At 46.9% G+C, this 20884-nt stretch overlaps 1 protein-coding gene across 3 annotated transcripts in view; it reads left to right on the top strand.

Moving 5' to 3' along the window:
* The window catches only part of SH3PXD2A (SH3 and PX domains 2A), a 266897-nt gene that overhangs the window by 56864 nt on the left and 189149 nt on the right, over positions 1–20884 (top strand). For all 3 annotated transcript variants that reach the window (XM_065843086.2, XM_065843084.2, XM_065843083.2), the window contains exon 3: positions 19820–19895. In XM_065843086.2, coding sequence (XP_065699158.1) covers positions 19820–19895 — 76 coding nt within the window. The remainder of the gene's footprint in view (positions 1–19819; positions 19896–20884) is intronic.

Below are 20884 nucleotides of genomic sequence, written 5' to 3'. Positions count from 1 at the left end.
GTCCTGCCTCATGATCGGCCTCACCTCAGACTGATTTCTGAGTGTTGGGTGCTATTTGCTTCTTCCCCGTAGCACCTGAACAACTGACCTTTTTTGCAGCAGCAGTGTATGGACCGTGAATTTGGGAGTATGTTTTCTGCCTTATTCCTTCCCTGCATGCCTAGAGTCTGACGTTCTTCTCCTTTTCTGCAACCAGAGCAGTTTTATGCCTCATGCGAACACAAGTATTCCCACTGCAGAACTGTCTTTTGCAACTTCCACTTTCCCTCCTTGAGGGGAAGCATCACTGAGTCTCCAGTGGAGTGGTCAGGGCAGCAGAACCCACAGGGAAGCCACGCTGCTGCGCGGATGATGGCAAGTCATGCAGAAACCAAGAGTCCTCTTGCGCTGGGGGAACAGCTTTGCACACCCTCCTTACTGGGTGCCCTGTTTGAACAACGCTCCACCAAGCTTGGGACTTTGCTCTCTGCTTTTTATTTAAAAGGAGAGAGCTGGTCTACAGGATCTGTGCAGGAAAGGACTTGAACTCTTGCAGCACATCAGATCTTTTGGCACTGGCTGTGGTTTTCTGAAGCTGCCCCATTTAACTGTTGGGTTTGCATTTGCTTTTCCTTGCCTGTCCCCAGTAGGAGCATGGCAGGGTTGGTGGTCCCTTGGTGAGTGTGTGAGAGGAGATGTGTCCTGGGAGCATCCCATGGGTGTGTTTCTGATCCACAGCAATCCCAGGTCCAAAGCCCAAGGGTTTAATTCTGGGTAGGAGCTGCAGGTACGTAGCAGAGTCACATTGTTTGGGCCTGCAGCTGGGCTGGTGTGAGCTGCAGGTGGGTCCCTAATGCTGCAGGTGGGTCATTCCACATGGGACTCATACAAGCGCAGCTGGGACACTGTGGTAGTGCAAAGCCAGGAGAGCTGGGAGTTGCAGTCCAGTGCGAACATCCATGCTTTGGAGTGAGTTGCTGACAAATTCTTCATTGGCAGAAGCTGTGAACAAGCTCTCAAAGGATTAAGCAGAGACTCAGAAAAGCATCCCTGTGTGTTTAAGATAATTTCTGTAAATTTACAGTGCAGGTAGGACTCTATATGAAAGCCATTCATGAGGCATCGGTGTCAGTGCAGAGATGTCTCTGATTCACCAGGTGCAGTCAAGGGCAGATCCTAATCGATTTAGCAGTGTTTTTGCAAACTGAGTTAAGATCAGAGATGTGAGCCTGAGTCTGGGTGCATTTGGTTTTTTTTTAAGGGTGTGTTAAAACCAGTGGGACTTGCTGAGCTGCTACCTTCAGCCAGGTGTTTTGAGAGAAGTGAAGGACAAACCACGAAACTACTGTGTGAGGGAGAGAGAGGAAAATACCAAATGGGAAGGAATTAGAAAGCAAAGCAGAAAAGTACTAAGTAAAATAATAACAGGGAAAAAAGTTTTTCGAAGGACTAAGAAGAGTTTAATGATCAAAGTTCTGTCTTATAGGGAGCATATCTTACCTAGCTGGAGCAAAAATTATTTCACAGGCTTTTCTTTTTATGTGGCTAATCTCTGTTTTTTGACAGCCCAGTGAGTTTTGGCCTCTCTGTGATCTGGGGAGCTTTGAAATCCAAGTCAAAGCCTGTCCTGGTCACTGCAGTGATGTGCTGCTGCTGCCTGAGCAAAGCTGGTCCATGTGTGTTCCTGGAGAAGGGATATGCTCTGAGATGACACACAGTGAACCTCAGTGTCCCCAAAACAAGTCCAGATTGCCTTGTAGTTTTTGGTGTGTTGGTGACGGTTGGTGTAGTTTTGCAAAAACCTGTGTAGTTGTCTGTGACACTTGTTGTTTTACCACGCTGGAGGTTAGACGGTGCCAGTCTTGGATGCATCTCACTTTGCACTTCAGGTTAGGATTTAGCATTTGGTGTTTCAGGAGGTGGCAGAGATTCCCTTGCCATTGGGATCTGGAAGTCAGGCAGATGAAGTGGTAAGGGGATGTGTGCTCCACAAAGGTGGTCCCTGGCTATCCTTGAGCAAAGGGAGAAGTTTACAAAAAGAATTTCCAAGGTGGTGGGAAGTCCTGCGAAGTTTTGGGGTTGTTCTGGGTGTGGGACAGCCCTGGCTTATACAGCTGAGCGGGCGTGTGCTGTGGGCTGCTGGAGCACTAGGGCTGTAGTTTCCTGCCTGATGCTGTTAAGAAACCTCATGTCAAATCCTGTTCCACTCTTAGGTCAAAATATGTTTCACTGCCTTAGTGTGGGGATGTTTTTTGTTTAATTAGGAGCCGAGAGTCTGCAATGTGGAATGAGGAGCGGGGAGCTGCTGGTGTGGCAGAGAGGTTATCTGGAAATACCCACCCATAAAATGGGGGCTATAATCAGCCCTCCTGGAGAAAGTTTATTCATTAATGTTTGTAAAAAGCTTTGAAGTCTTCAGCTGGGAGTCTTTTTAACAGAGCCAAATGTTAGTTGTGTTACAGTAGCTAAGCCAGACCTTAATGACCACATTCCCTTTCCTCCCCCCGAGCCCCCAGCCATTTCTAACAGAGTTTGGTGAAGAAGTGAAATGTCAGCAGAGTGACCAAATAGAAGTGAACTACTCAGCAGAAATATAAACAGTGTTTTTCTTTCTTGGGATTATGTCCTGATCCCATGGACTTTTGCTGCCAGGAGTGGAATTTGTAGAAGGGATGAGGAGTTTATTTCCAGGCTTGTATCGTGCTATCCTGTTTGGTAAATGGTTTAGGGTCTTCTTGTGTTAGTACTCACTGGTGCACTTTGGGTGATTGAAGTCATCCCAGCTTGTGTCAATGGGAAGTCACTGTAGCAAGACTGGTGTGCTGGGGTGGGATGGAGCCATGGCTGTCGGTGGGGTGGATGGTGAGCAGGGGAAGGACTTCACTGGGACACAACAAGGAAGCCCCACAGCAAGATGCAGGGGAGAGCTGGTTTGATGGGGTGCTCAGCTCTGCCTGCCCATATGTGCCCGTTGTTCCATGCCTGCCCTTTTCCTATAGCATTGCCCATTTCCTATCCATAGCAGAACAGCATGTGCTGTTTGATTCCTTGTGTCAGGAGGTGAGGCTTGGTAATCGCGTTCATGGCAGCAAGAACTGTTTTCTTTCCCATGAAGGAAAGGGGGCAGGTTCAGTCCATGCTGAGCAGTGCCCGTGGATGTGGTCACAGCATGGAGGTGAGTGGGTAACCGGCTGTGCCAGGAGTCATGGTGTGAGAACATGTCCCAGAGCATGAACTGCTGTTACAAAACTCATCTCTGGGCTTGCACCTATTTGCTCTGGGTGGCAACTAGGAACATCTCATTAGTGTGGCTTGATGTGTCACATGTTCAGACACAGTTGATAACCTTCCTGGCCAGCTCTGACACCATGACTTGTTGTGCATCCATTTCCTGGCCTCAGCCAAGGTTAGGCTGCTGTGACTCCTGTCTTGGGGACTGCATTGCTAATTGCTGCCTGAAGATCTGAGTTGCCTACATGTCTTTGTGTGGGGGAGGCTGCTCTGGCTTCGGGCGATTGGTCTCAACTGGGTGAGAAAGGAGATGTCTCCAGCCCAGGGGCAGAGCATGCTACCTCCCATGCACCCCATACTGAGGATGCTGGGAAGGGGGCTTGGCAAAACAGAGAGGAACCAGCATCTTCGCCAGAAACCTCACGTTTCTAGTGACCCATCCTTCGAAAGCGCCTTCTGATCATGGAGCTCGCAGCCAAGGACTGACCCAGCCCTTGCCTCTAATCTCATCTTTCCTCTTCGAGTTCGGTCCCTGGAAAGATGCAGCTCTCCAAGAAGACATTCCAGGGGGATTTAATCACTGCGCTCACTGCAGCCGTGCTGCGCTTGTGGTCTAAGCACCTGCTGTTTCATTTAATTAGCAACAAATGGGAGGCGTGGGCTGTGGGGAAGAGAGAGCAGCACCCTGGTGAAGTATTTGCTGTGATGTGATGTATTTTATTTTGGGTTCGGAATGGAGGCCATGAGGAACATTTTCCAGAGGGCTCCATAAACCACCTCCGTTCACAGGGTGATTATTTGAGGAGGGAGGGGAGTGTGGATTTAAATCGGTGCCGCTAATTTCTGCAAACAACCACATTATTTTTAATTCATACTCCAGACTCCCTCCACCCATGGCTTGATGTTAGGAGCTGTGAATTTTCCACGTCATAACAGAGTCCCTCTATAAAAGAGAGCCCTTTAAATATATTTTTAAATTTTGATTTCAGATACTCCAGGCTCTCAAATAAGTCAGTCTTCAGAATGGAAAACTAACTCTTTCCTTTTCTCGTGGTGACCTGTTAATTTATTTGTATTTCAGTAGCACATAGCAGCTTTGAGGAGAGGTAGGTCTCTCTGGTGTTAGGGGCTGGAAAATGCATGAGAAGTCACAAGCCCTGATGAATATGAGTTGAAAGAAATAATCCCTTTGTTCCCCATCATTAGTTAAACTTGGGAGTTCTCTGCCAAAAGTGTAAGGCTTCTATCTCAACAGCGTTTTACTGATGCAGGGAAGGAAGATGGAGACAACTCGGGTGAGACTTCAGGATGGAGCCACTTGTGCTGGACGCTGGCTGCACCCCTGCCCTGGGAGCTCAGCAGCCAGAGCTTCGTGCAGGGGAGGCCACAGTCGCAGCTTCCAGCTGCTCCAGCCCACCGGCACTGGGCGATGTTTTCCTCCATGGGGGTGGCAAGTTTAGCAGTGATCTTTTCTACTTCTACATCTGGTGCAAACTGTATTTCGTAGTGTGAAAACACATAAGATGTATTTGCCCTCTGTCTTAGGATGTTTAAAGCATCACAAGGAAGAAGACCTTTTTTTTGTTCCTCTGTTCTGACTAAAACAGAAGAGCTGGATTTTAGAGCTCTGGGCTTTGGATTCCTCATTCTGCAAGACTTTTCATCTTCCATGGATTTTGAAAGGATAAATTCATTCATGGCCATCAGGTGCCCAGATGCAGCAGTGACTGAGGTCATGATAAGAGCCCAGACTGATCATTTTGTTCTCATGTGGAGTTTTAAATTCAGTCCTAGATTTTGGGTTCTGGTCCAAGGGCAGTAAAAGTTCACAGAAAATTCTCATCTTACAAGATTGTCAGAAATACAGGCCTTCAGTATTAGAATAAAGTATTTCAATTGGAATGGACCTACAATGATCATCTAGGCCAACTGCCTGAGAATTTAATGGCTGACCAAAAGTTAAAGCACGTTGGTAAGGGCATTGCCCAAATGCCTCTAAACACCAACAGGCTTGAGGCATTGACCACCTCTCTGGGAAGCCTGTTCCTAGTGTTTGACCACCCTCTTGCTAAAGAATGTAAGCCAGTTTGTAGTTATTCATTGCCTACACAATCCCAGTATGCTCACTGCTGTCAGTGGCACTGTGATAGCTCCTGGAGACTTCCCGTTCCAAAGACAAATGTAAGAGAGGTTTCCCTGGAAAGGGAATTTGGTTGTACCTGAAAATCCAGTGGCGTTGTGGAGAAAAAAATCACCTTTGCTTGAAGTGCCTGAGCGTGGAAAAGTGATCCTTCTACAACCCAGAAATCATTGATTTTTGCAGAAATCGGCTCTTGCTTTTCTGAGGAGTTTCACTGGTTTTTCGTCTGATTGCAGGCACACAGGGCACCTGCACATCTCCTGGACTTGGCGGACTCCTGTCAGTCAGCATTACATGGAGAGTCAACCCCAGAACTCTCAGCAGTATCTCTTTCTCCTCTGAGTTTCCTCTTTCTCCATATTCCTATCTGTTGTTAGTAATAGCTTCTTTCTGTGTGGATCAAATTTGGAAGCAATACCTCGAGGGACACATTCAGACTCCGGATATAAAGTTTGGTGTTCTTTTTCCACCTTTGACATTTGAGAGATGCTTTTAAGTAGATGAGATACTGTTACAGTGTCAGCCCATCTGTCATTTGAAACATTGATCTTTGAATCATATTCTTCTGCTCAGTTTTAACAGAAAGTCAAGTGAAGCTGTCTGGTGGTTTGCCTTGTTGCATGCCTTAATATAGCTAGGAAGGGAAATTTGTTTTCCTTTTCAAGCTTCTGTTGTATTTGCACCGTTTAATGCTGTTCTGTCCTACACCCAGGCAAGGGAACCACCTGCCCAGGCTGATCTTGCTGCCTGTAATGGAGAACAGCCCCTCTGCTTTCCCCTCTGCCTGCTGGTGCTTGCTTTCGAAATATGAGCATCTTCCTCCAGCTTCAAATCCTTCTCCATGTTGATACTAATCTGCAAGGTTCAAAGCAAGGGTGGGATTTCAAAGCCTCCTTAACCACGTTAGATCTGCAGTGTGGCGCTCAGACCGTGTTGAAAGCCTCTGTGCTGAAGCACATATAACCACATCTCAGCACCTCTTAGAGCAGGGAAAATTTCTTCTGAGTTTTGTTTCTGCTTTTCTTAAGCTGCTCTCAGCTTTTCCTCCATTCCTGTCTAGCACGACATTCTCCTGCATCTGACCTCATGGAGAGACATGTACCAGCCGCAGATGAGGGGCTAGAAACAATCGTCTGCACCTGGCTGAGCAAAATAGGTTATTTGTGTGTATGCGTGTGTGTCTGGTAGTGTAATTTATTTGTTCAGTTACTCGAGCCAAGGTTTCCCCCCAAAGGAAGCCCTAATTAAGCGAGATAACTTTGCATCTGGGTTGCTGGCAAAGAGCAGTTCACTGTATTTGCGTTTGTGCTGGCCACAGGTGTGTAGCTGCTGCCCTTCCATGCCCTTTTCTATCCGTGTTTGATAATGAAGGTAGGTTAGCAGTAGCTGGGAATGGGTGAGGCTGGTGTCTTGCTTTCTGATGGAAAACAGGCCATTCCATGCTCCAAAGTAGTGTATCTTTCCCCAGCAGGGTACGTACGTGGAATCTAATTTTCAAAGTTGCTTGTGTCCTGGTAGAAAGCAGTTGGTGTGTCGTTTCTCCTCCCACCTTCTCCTCACTTCACTTCTTTTTGAGATCCTTTTTTTTTTAAAGTGAAGTTTTGGGGCTAAGTTCTGCAGATGGCTGAAGAGGCGGTTCCCTAGAGAACCTGTACTGTGATCCCTTACAGCTATAATGCTGAGACAGTAAAGACTGATGAAATAAATAACCCTGTGGAGCACACAAGGATCAGATGGGCTCACAAAACCAGCAGCCAGGTCTAGATACCGCAGTGCCATCAGACAGCTTGGCTGCTGCTGGTAGGGGAATTACAAGGCCTGGACATGGCCAGAATCTCATTGCCTGGATGTTTTTTGTGACAAAGCATTGAGGAGTTTCTGTGGAGGGGTCTGTGAAATGTTAATTCCCTGCCCAAGCCAGGGGCTGGGGCAGAAGAGAGCTGCGCAGTACCTGCAGCTTGTTGGTTAGACTTGGACTTTCCAACACATCTGTAGGGATGTTTCCACAGTCTAATGGCTCTTTATTGTGGATTTATGTGATGGGGAGGAGTGCAAAACAGACAAGTGCAAACCCACAGGGATGATGAGAAATTAGCCCTGGATGCCTACACAGTGCCCAGCAGGGTCACTGCAAGATGAATGTTATGCTTGTCTGGCCTGTCTGTCTGCCCCATCCAGCTTCTAAAGCTGGTCACACTACACGGAAAGGCAAAGAAATCTGCATCCTCACTGGTCTTGTTTGCGTTGGACATCGGTCTGGCCACCAAAGCAACCCATAGGTCACCACCATCCCCTCTGAAATGTTTGGGAAGGAGCTGCTGGATGGGATGAGTTGTGGCTGCCTATTCCCTGTGGCTTGCTTTCTCCAGGAGCCTTTCCTTGCATCAGCCAAGTACACCTGCATCATATAATTAGTTTATCCTTCACCTGCCCAGAGTGGATTGCATGTGTGGACAGACAGGCTGGAGAAAACTTGTGTTTTCATTTTATGACAGCATACATACCCAGTAATGTACAAACAGTCCCTTGTCCTGCACCTCTCCTTGTGTCACTGGGAGAGTATCTGCCAGAGGAGAGCAGGCATGGATGCTCACTGCCAAGCTGAATGTGTAGCCAGCTGCCTAAGAAGCAAGGACTGCTCGTGTGCAGCCCACGTGGCTCTGTGGCCACCTTTGACTTACAGCTCAAGAAGCCACTGTCCCCACAGTGATGGGAGAAAATCTCCTGTGTGGGTGCAACAGTTCTGGCTTTAAAGGCAGCACCGTACTGCTCATTGCAGAGAGCAGCTTACCAAGTACCTGCTGTGCATGGTCCTGCTGGCCACCGTCCCACCATCAGGTCTTGCAAAACCTACCAGGCAGGGATAGAGGCTGGAAACCTCCTGATGGGAGGATGGAGCTGGAAGGAGTCCCTCTCCTTCCTGATGCAGGCATCTGTCTCCATGTGCAGTTTGTCCCTCATAAGTTGCAGCAGTTTTATCATCTGCAAATTTGGAAAAATCACAGCCCTGACAATGTGCCTGCACCACTTAAAAGCTGCTAAGATTAAAAAAGATCAAAAAGCCCCCCACTGTTGTCAAAGACCTCCATCAATGCTTTTAATACTCTGCAAAATATTACATGTGATTAGTTGGTATAATACACAGAATACCATCTGGTCTGCAAGAGGCGTATCCAGGGTTGGGTGATTATTATCTGAATGAAAATCCTGGAGTAACACACGAGCACGAGAGCGTAACACAGAGGCCCCATAAACACTCGCTATGCCCACCCTGCTCTGAGCCACGCACATGTGGCCACCATCCAAACCCATCTACTTTCCCAGGATTTGCTTTCATTCTTAATTAAATTAACAAAGCTTCTCAGGCAGACTTGTACTTACAAAAACAAGGTTTTAGTCCCAGCCTCCCTTTTCAGGGGTCTGGGTCAGATTTGTCCTGTGGAATGTGTTGTCCCTCCTTCCACTGCAGTCTTGCGTCATGTCTGGGCCATCTGCAAGGTCTCCTGGGACAGCTACGTGAGTCCCTTGGGATCCTTCTTCAGGGCATTGGCTTTAAAGATGCAGATGTTACCCAAATACCCGTCTTTTTTCAAAGAGAGAACAGTGTCCGTGGTGCATGTTGGGACAGCGATTGGAAGGAGCTGGTGTGGGTTTGAAGGTCCAGCTCAGGTGCCTGTGTTGTGTGGCTGTGCTTTCTGATACCTGTGGACTTTGTTTTCTGTGCCCAGAAATAAAGGTACAGAGAGAAGCCCGACCATGTGGTGCCATTGCAATAGGCACTGGTAAGGACAGACTGTTGCAAGCCTATGTTTGTTTTTGTATTCCAGCCCCCAAATCCTCCCCTTCCTCCATTGCAAGCCCAAGTGGGCAACCTCAGCTTCGATTCTGTCTGTCCTGTGCACCGGACAGCTTTGCTGTCCCTGTGTGCCAGATAAGCACCCTGGGCAGATCCTGGCACCCAGGGCCAGGCAGCACTGGGGCTGGGGACACAAAGGCTGGCAGCTGGCGCTGAACTGCTGGAAACCGCCTGTCCTGCTGGCTGCTCGCTCGCCTCCCCCGAGGCCCAGAGCGAGGTATCTGTTACACATGCAGCTCCGCCTGCCCACTCCTGCAGTGGGATTTGTTGTCTGTGCTCCTTTCTAAATCCCCCCCAAAGGTGGGAGACACGTGTTTGGAACTAGATATGCAGGCAAAACATCTCGAGGTTTGGAGGTAGGGAGAAAGGGAGGAAAGAAGACAAAGGAGTCTCCTCCCAGCATGGAGTTAAAACCTGTGGTTATGTTGTGCTTGGCACAGTTTCTTCATTGTACTGAGCTGGGCGGTTGGTCTCCCCTGTCTCCCCAGAGCTATGAGCAGTGTCCTATGGAGATGAGTAGATACCATTTCAGATGGAGTTTCCAAAGTAAAATGTGCCGTTGTGTTTGGAGCTATTGTTTCTGTTTTCAATATTGAAGTTACTCGTGGTTTCCAGGGGACAATATATCAAGCAGAGCTAACAGGCTGTAGAGAAGATGCAGATTATGAAAACAGAGGGATTAAGTTTCATACATTTGGAGCTGAAGTCTCATCTCTCTCGTAGTAATGTAAGCAGAGGAGTAGTCTTGCAGGCCCACAAAACTCTACCAATTTAACTCGGGTGTGTTTTTAAGCAGGTTTAGTTAAAATCGTGGTCACCACTGAATGAGCAGTAGAAGTTTCTCTAATGATGGTTTCTGTGGGTGCACAATCAATGACCATTCAACGTATAAATCAGGTTGCAGAGCATTCCTGTGCCAGCTTAGTACCAGTTCAAACAAAATCCGTTTGCAGAGATGGGGTCTGTCTGGCTGGGTAGTCCCTACCTAAAACACCAATAAAATCAGCAGTTACATCTTTATGAGAGAGGAATGAGGAAGGGTAGAAGATGGTATTGCATGACAGATGTGATTCTCCAGCCTTTGACACCCCTATTGCTTTGGGGGACTTATGAGACCCAGGAGTCGTCATGCTGGCACACAAGGGGATGCTGAAATGAAGAACAAGCCCCCCTGCAAGATGCCATCCTAAATCTGTCATGATGTGGGGCAGGTCAGGAGTTTTGTTTCCTGGATAATCTGACAGCGCTGGACAAAACAGACCGGGGCAAAAACCAAACCAAACCATCCTGCAAATTGTGCTAACCTTAATATTAGGCGTGTGTTTTTGCTAACAGCAAGCATGTAATTAATAGCAATACTCTGCTAATGGCTCTGTGCTGCTTTTGGTATGCACCCTCCAGCACCTTGCTTGCACCGCAGTGCAGTGCTCACCACTGCTGCCAGGGGTTTCCTAAAAACTTGAGGGTTTGAAGCCCTGCAGCCTCCCACCAGCCTGCCCAGCCTTTGCGCTGTGCTGAGCTGCTCCTGCCTGCACAAACGGTCTCTCCTGGGCAAGATTTAGGCACTTGCAATTTTTGCACTGTGAGACCTTTGGAGTGGTTCAGTAAGGTTAATGCACCCATAAACCCAAAAAGCTCAGTGGGGCTATGCTGTATTTCAACTGTTGGCTTGAAAGGGTTGAAGTTTAAACAAGGATGGAAGGTAAATATTTTTTAAAGTTCCCAGGTGATGGAGGAAGCGATGATTAATGGAAGTGACCTTGGTGCTTTGCTCCCTTTCAGTGAAGCTCTTAGGGTTGCCATAATATTTAAAAATGGGACCTTTACTCTGACAGTGCTCTCAGATGTAGTTCTGTTGCTGTCTGGAGGCCAATGTTACGGGGAGCTTGGTCCTGCTTCCCTTAATGTCCAAAGGCAATTGCCACTTATTGCTGCAGTGTCTGTCACTGGAGCATGTGGTCTCTTGCTGCTTATGTGTAGTTTGAATGAACACTTAAGGCCTGTGATTTTTGTAAGGAAAGTTGCAGGAGGTAAGGAAAGATACTCTTCTATTGAGGTCAGCTCTTCTCCCCAGCCAGGGCTTTCACTGTGACCTGCAGCGAGCCTTTTAGGACATGCCCAGGTTGCAAAGCCTGAGCACCTGGGCTGGCTCTGGAGGTGCCAGCTCCAGAAAAAAAGGCAAAATGCTTGCACCCCATCATGAAATTATGAGCCTTCCTCAGAAGATAGTTGACATAAAGGGGCATGGCATGTAGCTCAGACATCTCTTTATGACCCTGCTGTACTACATAACTGCAGCATTCATTTCTAAAGCAAGCATTATGGTATGGCCATACCTCCCAGGGATGCTGTCAGGCCAAATCCACTGTAGATACCAGAGCAACAAGGGACGTATAATCACCATGCATAGATGGAAAAGTATGAAGTAGCCTTTGTCCAAGCATCTTCCAGTGTGGTTAAGTTGGATGAGGCCAGTCTAATTTAGCACTGGGGAAAGAAAATGCTTCTGGCAGGAGACATCAATAGCTGCTCTGTGAAAGGACAGTGTGGGCTTTCTGAGAAGCTCTTCAAAGATGCACCAAGTGCCTCTGTCATCCCAAACCAGCACCTCTGAATGTTTTGCCAGTCTGTGTTAGCCACAAACGCTGGGCTCATTCTGTGGAGCCTTTAGAGGAAGCTGCATTTATGTATGAAAAATACTAAATGTCTCGGCTGGGAAACAGCATTCCCTCTTTTGATGGATCATGTTGGGGAAAGATCCCCAGTCTTTGCTACCCCTCTTCTCCTCCTGTGGCTGTTTTAGTTGGATACTGAGCAGTTTGTAAGATTTCCAAGATTTCTGGTGGAAATTTTCAGACCTGAGAGAGGCACTTTCCCTTTGGGGATTACACCATGCTGTAAATGTCTGTTCACTTTATTTTATATGCCTTTTCCTGCTTTTGTTTGACTTTCTCACGGATTGCACTATATTTAATTCGGAACATATCCTATAATGCTGTAATTGTCAGGCATGTCAGCCTGTTATCCGGAAGGTTTTTGCTTTATTTTTTTCTTAATTTCAAAATAAAAGGAAAGCCAGTTGCTGCTGCTTCTCAGGGACTGAATTAATGTACTTCTCTTACATGCTATGGCATCATGTAACACCAGGAGAGAGCCAGTGTCACTGGCTGCCTGATATAATTAATCCTGCTGCACTGTGGAACTGGTTACTGCTTTAGGAAGAGATGGAGTTTCACCTCCTTGTGCTGCATAAGATGTCAGTCATACATGTAAATGGCCAACAGATGGACTGTACTGTGCTCAGTCTGTTCCATGCCCTCACCCAGAGATCTCCAAGTCATTTGCAAACTTTTGCTAGTTGATAGTATGCTCAAGAACGGCTCTGTTTTGGCTAATTTTGAAGGGGTGTGAGTTAGACCTGCTCCTGCCTTGTGTCTCTGCAAGAAAACTGATTTTTTGTTCCTGTGAAAAGGTGAGCAGAAGAGGAATAAAAAGAAGCCCAATGCAGCCAACATCTAGGGGAATCCTCCAACAGCTGTATCCTGCTGAGGGATCTGGTTTTGTTCCTCATCATGCATGAGCTTCTGTCATTGATCTCAGCAGGTACAGTCCTGGGCTGAAGGCAGTCAGGTCCTTCTACTTATGTCAGTGGGTGTTCTGCTGATTAACCTTAGCAGAAAATCTGTCCTGAAATCAAACCATTGAGGCAGTGATCTTCTCTGAACAGGCGTGTAGAAGGTAAATCTGTAGAGACAGGCTCACTTGTTCTCTACTCTCTTGCTTGTTCTCACCTGCTGGCATTTAAATGCTGATATATGTTACCTAATAGCATTAGATCCATTTGCTGGAAATGGTAGTGAAAGGCCCTCTTGAATGCTCTGGTTAACCAGGATTTGGAATATGCTACAGATGGACAAGCCCACAAGTGGGAGAATAAACATATCTGAAAACCATAGATTTTCCACTTGCTGTTGTCCTGCTGATTTTAGAAGAGTACGGTTCCTCTGAATTCAGTCTCTGATTCTGGCTCTGCAATATAGGGCTCAGAGCATTTGATGACTCTTGATTAAATCTTATACCACCTTCCTGAGATTTGTCCCTCATTTTGCAGATGCAAAAATGGATCAGAGGGGTTGATCCATGGGAAGATTCTGGCAGGTGGCAGAATTCAACCCAGTTCTGGCCCTTCCCTTTCTTGCAGATCACACCATTAATAACTTAAAATATATCTGATGATGCTGTAACCATCAGTCATGTCAGTGAGCAGCACAGCTGGTTTTCAGCTTCAGAATGAAAGGAAATTGCTGCTGCTCCTCAGGGTTTTAATTAACAGCCCTTCTTCTATTCTGGTATCTTTACCTCCTCTTCTCGCATAAGCTTTCCTTATCTACATCAGGGACTTTCAACCTTTTCTGGTTTGCAGATGCACTGAAGCCCTCCTGCTGAGGGTGTGAGTTGCATCATCACCAGTTTCAGATCCCCAGTAGCACCTTTGCTTTTTTCCAGTTTCTTTGGCAGCACTCTCTTAGCAGTGTGCATGCAACCCCATACGTGTGCAGATGCCGCCTCTCCTCCACCTCGCAGCTGGCTGTAACCCCTTTTTCCTCCTTGGCACTCTGAGCTCAGGTCAGCCTCTTGAGAAGGGATCACCAAGAGCTGGGATCACTGTGTGCCTGATGCCCAGCTGTCCTCCTGTACTTTGCCTTTCAAGTCCAGCAGTGGGTACATTAAAGTTACTGTCGGCTTACCTCATTTTTAATGAAAAAATCATTTTCTAATAGGCACGTGAAAACTGAGAATCTAATATGTCTCTTGGCATTCAGTGTATGAAGAGCTGTAGCCTTGGGATGACTTGATTGACTGAAAGTGAGGTGGCAAATTTGCTGGGGTTTCTGGGGGAGCCTTGCCAGAAATCTGCTGCTCTTGGTCGTGGTTTGATTTTCAAATGTTATTTCTCTGGGATAAAAGTAAATTAGACACTGGAGAAAGGGAGTGAGGCCCCATCTCTCTGTGGAAAAGGTTGGAGTCCTCTGCCTGTTTGTTGGTTTGCTTTCCGAAGTAAGGGGTTTGGATGAAAGTCATCCTCAGGGTCTTTGTGTGTTAAAATAGATCTCCCATGATTGCAGTGCTGACCTCTTGCAAGGCTTTGATTTTATCTGTGCACATGGCAAACCTACATCCACTTGAAAAGGAACTGGCCAGATACGCGTGCTGATAAGAGATTATATGGGTGTCCTAATTTGTTCAATTTAAGAGGTGTGGAGAACTTCACTCTTCTGACTAGGGGAGAGTTAAAACTGCTGCAAGAAAAGAAGGGGAGGAAACTCCAGCTGGATTCTGCAGTGTAAGACATAGGTAGAGGTCAGGTAACTGTCTCAGTTTTCAGGGAGTTAGATTTGGTCACAAACTTCCAAAACCTTGAGGCCAAATCAGTAACATAGTTCCCACTGGCAAATGCCACAGAATCAGGCCATTGAACACTTTATACGTTCACATCCCCAGTGTTGGTTGGCTTACAGCAGAGTAAACGCCTCTCTTGCAAAAGAGAAGGCACCTCTTAGTGTCAGGTGCTGTAAGTCATTATATGAAAAACCAGAAAGAAATGTTGTTTTATGGAAATCTAACAAAGATAAATAAAATTTAATAAGTAAATATCAGGAAGATGCTTGGCTTTTTGTCCTCAGAGATGCTACTTGCAGCATCTCAAGGGGCACTTGTTTTTCTTTGTTAGATTTTTGATCAGGCGGCACTATCGCAAGGCAGACAGGAGCTGAATCTTATTTTCACAGCAGAACTTACATGGGGTGACTGCAAATGCCATTAGCTGGTGATTGCTGAACCCAAATGGTCCTTATGTGCAGGAACGTCACTTTCTTCATGGCATATTCGCATTCTCAGGTAAAGGTGGTCTGAAGCAGGAGAGGTGAGAAGGAGGTAACAGCTTGGCTGTGAGGACACTGGCTACACCTCTTGTTTCCCATTTACATGTGTGAGACAGCATCTAGAGCTCCTTATATTGCTATCAAAAGCATGGAGACTCTCTGTTATTTGCCTTTCAATTTCTGGACCTTGAAGGATGAATTTGGGTCATGTTTGCAAATTTATGCTTTGCACCATAAAAGCTAGAGTAGTTTTTCTTTGGTTGTTTTTTACAGCGAATGCTAATTCTCAGTTTGTCACCTCCAGGAGCTGGGACTTCAACAAAAAAGCCAGTTATTATGAGAGTTGATACTACTGAAATCTTCCTTCTCCATTCTTGCAAGTCAAGTGGTTGCATGGTTATGTGCAAGTAGTAAGGAGTTGAGTGGGCCAGTGCTCTGAGCCTGCTCTTTTCAATGAGCAGTAACTCACATGAGTAATTCTCTTGATTTTTAGCAGGGTTAATTGCATGATCATTTGCTGACCACTGTAAGAAAGTCATAATCTGGACCACAAGGTTCATAGCAGATCTTCTAAATGAGTTTAGCGCAGAAGCAAGAAGGAAGCTGTTCAGAGCAGAAGGCAGGACTCTGTGCAGGACTTAGCATAGAAAAGCTGTTGTCAAACTCAGTCATTTTGGAGACACAAAGCTTGGGCAGGTGATTTTGGTGGTGAGTTATTTGTGGATGTGCATCTGTTGTGCCAGAAGCGGCAGTGGATGTGTTTGTTCAGCCTGGCTCTAGACCTGCTGCCCAAATGGGTGGGAAGCTCACTTCCCCGTTTCCATATACCCTCCTTGTTTCCAAACAGATCCCCCACCCTGTGGCACACTGACATGGTAATGGATTTCTTTCTGTTCATCACACCGGTCATACAATTGGAGGCTTCCCCGTGGTAGGATTCACATACTAACGCTTGTAAGCAGATGAACTGAGCATGAGCTCCCTCAAGTTTGCCAAAATGAATTGCCTGCTTGTGTTTTTTTGCCTGCCCAAAGCCAGCTACAGCCCTGACTCCATCCTTCGGGACTTCACATCCAGATGTTCTTTCTTCCCCTTCATGCTGGGATGGTTTTACTCTCATTCAGCTAATTTTGTCTCTAAGTTAAATGTCATTCATCAGGGATATGAGCAACAACTTGTGAAGACTGCCCATGTCTGAGCAGAATAACACAGACCATTACATGAAGGATTTTTTTCATTAATCATATGTATATTTGCAATAATAACAATAATTTGCTTTCATGGAAAAACATTTATTACAGACTAAAGAGTTTTCAACTTTCAGATGCTCTGCAGAAATCAAATTAAGTGAACTGAAAATGTGTTTATTGGTCTTTGGTTGTTAATCATCCGTGTGAGGAAAGTGCTGTGACTACCAGAAGGAGTATCTGTCGTTAACTCCTCAGCTCTCTCCATTGCTCGGCTGCTCCATTTATCTCCAGGGTTAGTGTCTCCTCTTATCAGAGCTGGGCTCAGTGGGGCTGCTAGGTGTTCACTCAAGATCCCTCATCACCTCTGGGAGACTTGGGATGTTTCTTTCAGGCCCATTGCTGCTTTATTTTTCCCCTCTCATACATCTCTTCCCCATCTTCTACTTCTCATTCTTCTTAGTGGGTGGGAGGATATGGAATCCTGCCTTTCTGCAATTTTAGATCTAGTTTGCACTGGCTTAAAATGACAGAGCTGGGTGCAGGGAAGTGCTGAGGAAGGCTCTGTGCTTCTGCTGCTCTTTGTTTCCTTTAACAACGTGAATAGTTTCCTGCACTGCAGAGCTGAAGGGCAGTCATTACCTTCCAGTCTGTGTTGCAGGTTCTCTGTGTGGTTAGTACCTTGTCGTGCTGGGAGTGCTTTTTTAGGCATTAATGAGAACAGGCGGGCATAGAGGCAGGGACATGATTGCTGGGCTGCAGTTCTGACCTTGCTCAAATCCTTTTTAGCTCTGTTGGGTTTCCCATGTCATGCCTGAGATTCAGCCAGTAGTTTCCTCCTGCACAGCTGCCCAGCACCAGCCCGTCTCTCTTGCTGGGCCAGCACAAATGCCAGGCCCAACTCGCTGGTCCAGGGGCTGATCCACAAGCCAGCAGCAAGTGTTGTCTTGGACTCAAGGGCTTGAAGAGGGACTGTCACACTCCTTCATGGATGCCTAGCCTTGTATGGCCTTTTCAAGGAGCAGCAACTTCACTCCTTGTCTTCAGTTTTGCACAAACGCGTGCATGATGTCCGTTGGGATATTGTCTCATATATTGATGAAGACGAGAAATGTTTAGTGCTTCCTGGGGACTTTGTACTGGGACAGGCTGTCCCCCCATTAATTGCATCAGTGACCTCCTGAGCGCCTCTGCCTCCCTCCAACTCCTGCCATCCAGACCCTCTCAGCGGAAGCAAGATCTGAAGTGGAAAGTGTAGTCTAAGAGAGTTTAGCCAGACTCTCCCAGCTGCAGTTTATTGTATCTATTTTGCTGATATCCACCCTTTAGATAAATAGAGCTAAGTTATACACGTTGTGTCTCTCTTGATGTGGTTAAAAAGGCTTGTATTAGCCAAGCTAATCTAACTCCAAGAATAACCATGGGAATTTGACTGTGTCTGTTCCAGCTCCAATCAGTCACCGTGTAGTAAAGTGAGAATCGCCTTCCTGGCTGAAAGTGTAGCAACAGTGAAACTTCAAGTCAGTCAGTGGGGATTCCCTCCCCCTCTTCTTTTTTTCTTTGAACAAAACTCCCACCCATGCCTGACCTCAGACACCCAGAGCTCTACCTACAAGAAAGCAAAATTTCCCATTTTCAATAAAAACTATGTCTCTGTCGGCAGAAAAGTGAGTTAGCTTACAATCCACAAAGCTATGGTCTATTTATTTACCAGGCTGGCTCCCTGATGGGGCAACATGTGGGATCTTTTAACTTTTTCTCCTGCACAGATGTTCCTCTGCTCCCAAGTTTCCTCTTGATCTCTGGTTTGCTGTACTCATATGGTGAAAACGCTGGAGATGTGTGCGGTGGAAGAGGAGAAGGATTATGTGTGCTTAAAACAAAAACAGTGGAAAAAAAAAAATAATTCTCACTGTTTTTTCCCCCTGTTAGCAAAAAAATATTTTTTAAAGGAAATCTGTCGAGGTAGCAAAAATGCTGTTAACTTACACACCCTTGCTGTTGGACACACAGCATTGCTGAAGTTAAATGCTGATTGACAAGCCCTCCCCATGCGGCTTTTGCTGCCACTTTAGGTATTTGTATTGAGCTGTAGATGCAGTTCAGGTGACGAGATAGGGGTTCTGCAAGGTCAGGTAGCAGCACCGCTTGCTTTCTTTCCTTACCTTCCTGGGCCGCTTTCTTTCCTTACCTTCCGGGCCGCTGGGTTGAAAGGTGTTTCTCCTGGTCTGTTGGGTCACTGCAGAAGCTTTGGTGTTTCCCCAGCCCAGGGAGACAGGGCTTCTGTGTAGGATCAGCAGGGGCATAGAGCATTGCATTGTACATCTGAAATGTGGGAGAAGATGAAATAGAGTGTGAAGGTTTGGGTATTTATCTTGGTAACACCGTGGGCTGTATGACAGCAGAGGGTGCAGAGCATAAATGGGAGGGGTGAGAGGATCTGGCAGTTTTCAGGGCTTGGGCAGGCCCATGAAGGTGCCACTGGAACAGGTGCCTCCTTCTCTTCTGCTGAGATTGTGTATAGCCTTTCAGCTGGTGTTAGCCTCAATGGCACTGGTCCATCCAGGCTTATCACCCAAACAAGAATTGTAGGGCTCGTTTAGGAGCATCGGGTCAGTGTCCTGCTTTCCTAGGCTTGCTTCCTGAGAAAGTCACCCGTGGCCAGCAGTCTGTTCCACCATGCCAGTTGGCCATAGCCATGAACACCCCTTTGATTTCCACAAGTTGAAGGCTGGTTGCGGCTCTGCAGTACAATGGGATCCTGAGCCTGGGGTATGTTAGAAATAGGTGGTTGTGGTGGGCAGGATTTAGGAGCTGGTGGGGCAATATTGTAGCTGATGTGAGTGAAATTTTGGCGGTTTTTAACTGCATGGCCCAAGGGTACTTGTCCTGGACTGAGGGCACATGCACTATGAGCTGTGCCTTCTGTCCATCTGTCTGGGATGCTCTGATCTCCTGGGGCTCCCTCCCTGCTTCCCTTTCTCTGGTGCTGTCCCCCATGTAGGGACAGCAGTGGCAGATACTCCCCCAAACCCATCTCTCCGTGGGAAAGCAAGAGTGCTCTTACTGGACCACAGCAGTGGGCAGTGTCTTGCCAGCAAAAAAGCGGAGTGGGAGTTTTATTAAATAACCTTTAATCCAGTTGCTTGAACAGCATTTTTAGCCAGGCGGGTGGTCTGTTGCAGGGACAGGTAAAAACTGTATTTCCACCGATGTGGGCAGGCTGTGGATTAGAGACAAGCGTGTGTTTTATAACGAAGGATGAGAACCTAATTTTAGAACAGCAGCAAGGCTGGGCTCATGTATCTGCCTGGGCCCTGTCCCAGCTCCTCTGTGATGCCAGAAATTTGCCCTCCCTTTCTTGGAGTGAACTGTATCGTACCTTTTTATGTACAGACTCCACTGCAACGAGGCAGAAAGATTCCTGCAGTTGCTTTGCTTTGCTAATCCTTTTTTAAACTACACACAGAACAAGTGATCCCCTGGTCCCTACACTGCCAGCCAATGTTTTTCCCCTAAAATGTTTGTGCTGTTTCCTTTGCAGATGCAGCTTCTGGACAAGTTCCCTATTGAAGGAGGACAGAAAGACCCCAAGCAAAGAATCATCCCTTTTCTACCAGGTAATGACGTGGGGAAAGCCCTAAGATGAGTGAGAGCAGTTGGGGACTGCAGTTCCCCAGCTACCCTCTCTAGTACTTCTTGCCACCAATCGTATACAAATGCCTTTTCCCTGGGATCTCATACATGCAGCCATGTGATACCTCCTCCTAAAATAACTGACATGGTGTTTAGTGCTCCCAGGAGATCTTGCATCAGCTGTTCAGGTTCAAATTCACTCATGCCCTGCCACACAAAGGGATTTGATGGCTTCTGGGTGGCTCTGCCTGAGGGTGCAACCAGACACCTTGAGCTTGGGCTGCCAATTGGCAGGCCTCTGGAGACCAGGGACACCATCTTCATCGTTTTTGGATGCTGTGGCTCTGCAGACACTGTTACTGTACAATAAGGAATGAATAATTAGAGTTGCCACTGAGATATAAAGGAAACTGCAAGAAGGTTAAATGCAAACAGGGATTTCTGCAATGCTGGCCAAAAAGATAAGTAAATATGTCTTTGGACTGAGCCACTGTCTCTCTGACAGCTTTCAGAAAGGGGCCGGACATCATGGATGTTCTGTCCTCAGGGTAACAGCACACACTTCCACACAGCTTCTTCCAGCAGCGACTGCAGGGATGGCACAGGGGAGATGAGCCAAACCGCAGCACGCTCTTGGAAACGCACACTCGGGCCAGCTCCCTATTGTCTGATTGCACGATTCTGGCTGTTGGCTTCAAGTTTGGCTCACTGCACTGCCTGCCAGGATAAATGGAGTATTTTCAGCCTGTTCTGTCTTTAACTACAAAAAGGAGAACCCAGTTCTTTCCCAAAGGTTTGTAAAGAGAAGGCTGCGGTCCCTGACACGGTTTGCAGGCAGAGCAACTGTTCCAGATGTGTGGTGAGCAAAACTCCAGGGCTAGTGAGGAAGCTGGGACCCGGAAACCAGCAGCACAAATACGTGACGCAAGTATCGGAACCACAGTAGAGCAGTACAGCAGCCTGGCAGCCTCCA

This window comes from Patagioenas fasciata, chromosome 8 (genome assembly GCF_037038585.1).
Source record: "Patagioenas fasciata isolate bPatFas1 chromosome 8, bPatFas1.hap1, whole genome shotgun sequence".
In the NCBI taxonomy this organism is placed as follows: domain Eukaryota; kingdom Metazoa; phylum Chordata; class Aves; order Columbiformes; family Columbidae; genus Patagioenas; species Patagioenas fasciata.
Note: the sequence above shows the minus strand (reverse complement) of the source record. Positions and strands in the feature narration are given on the sequence as shown.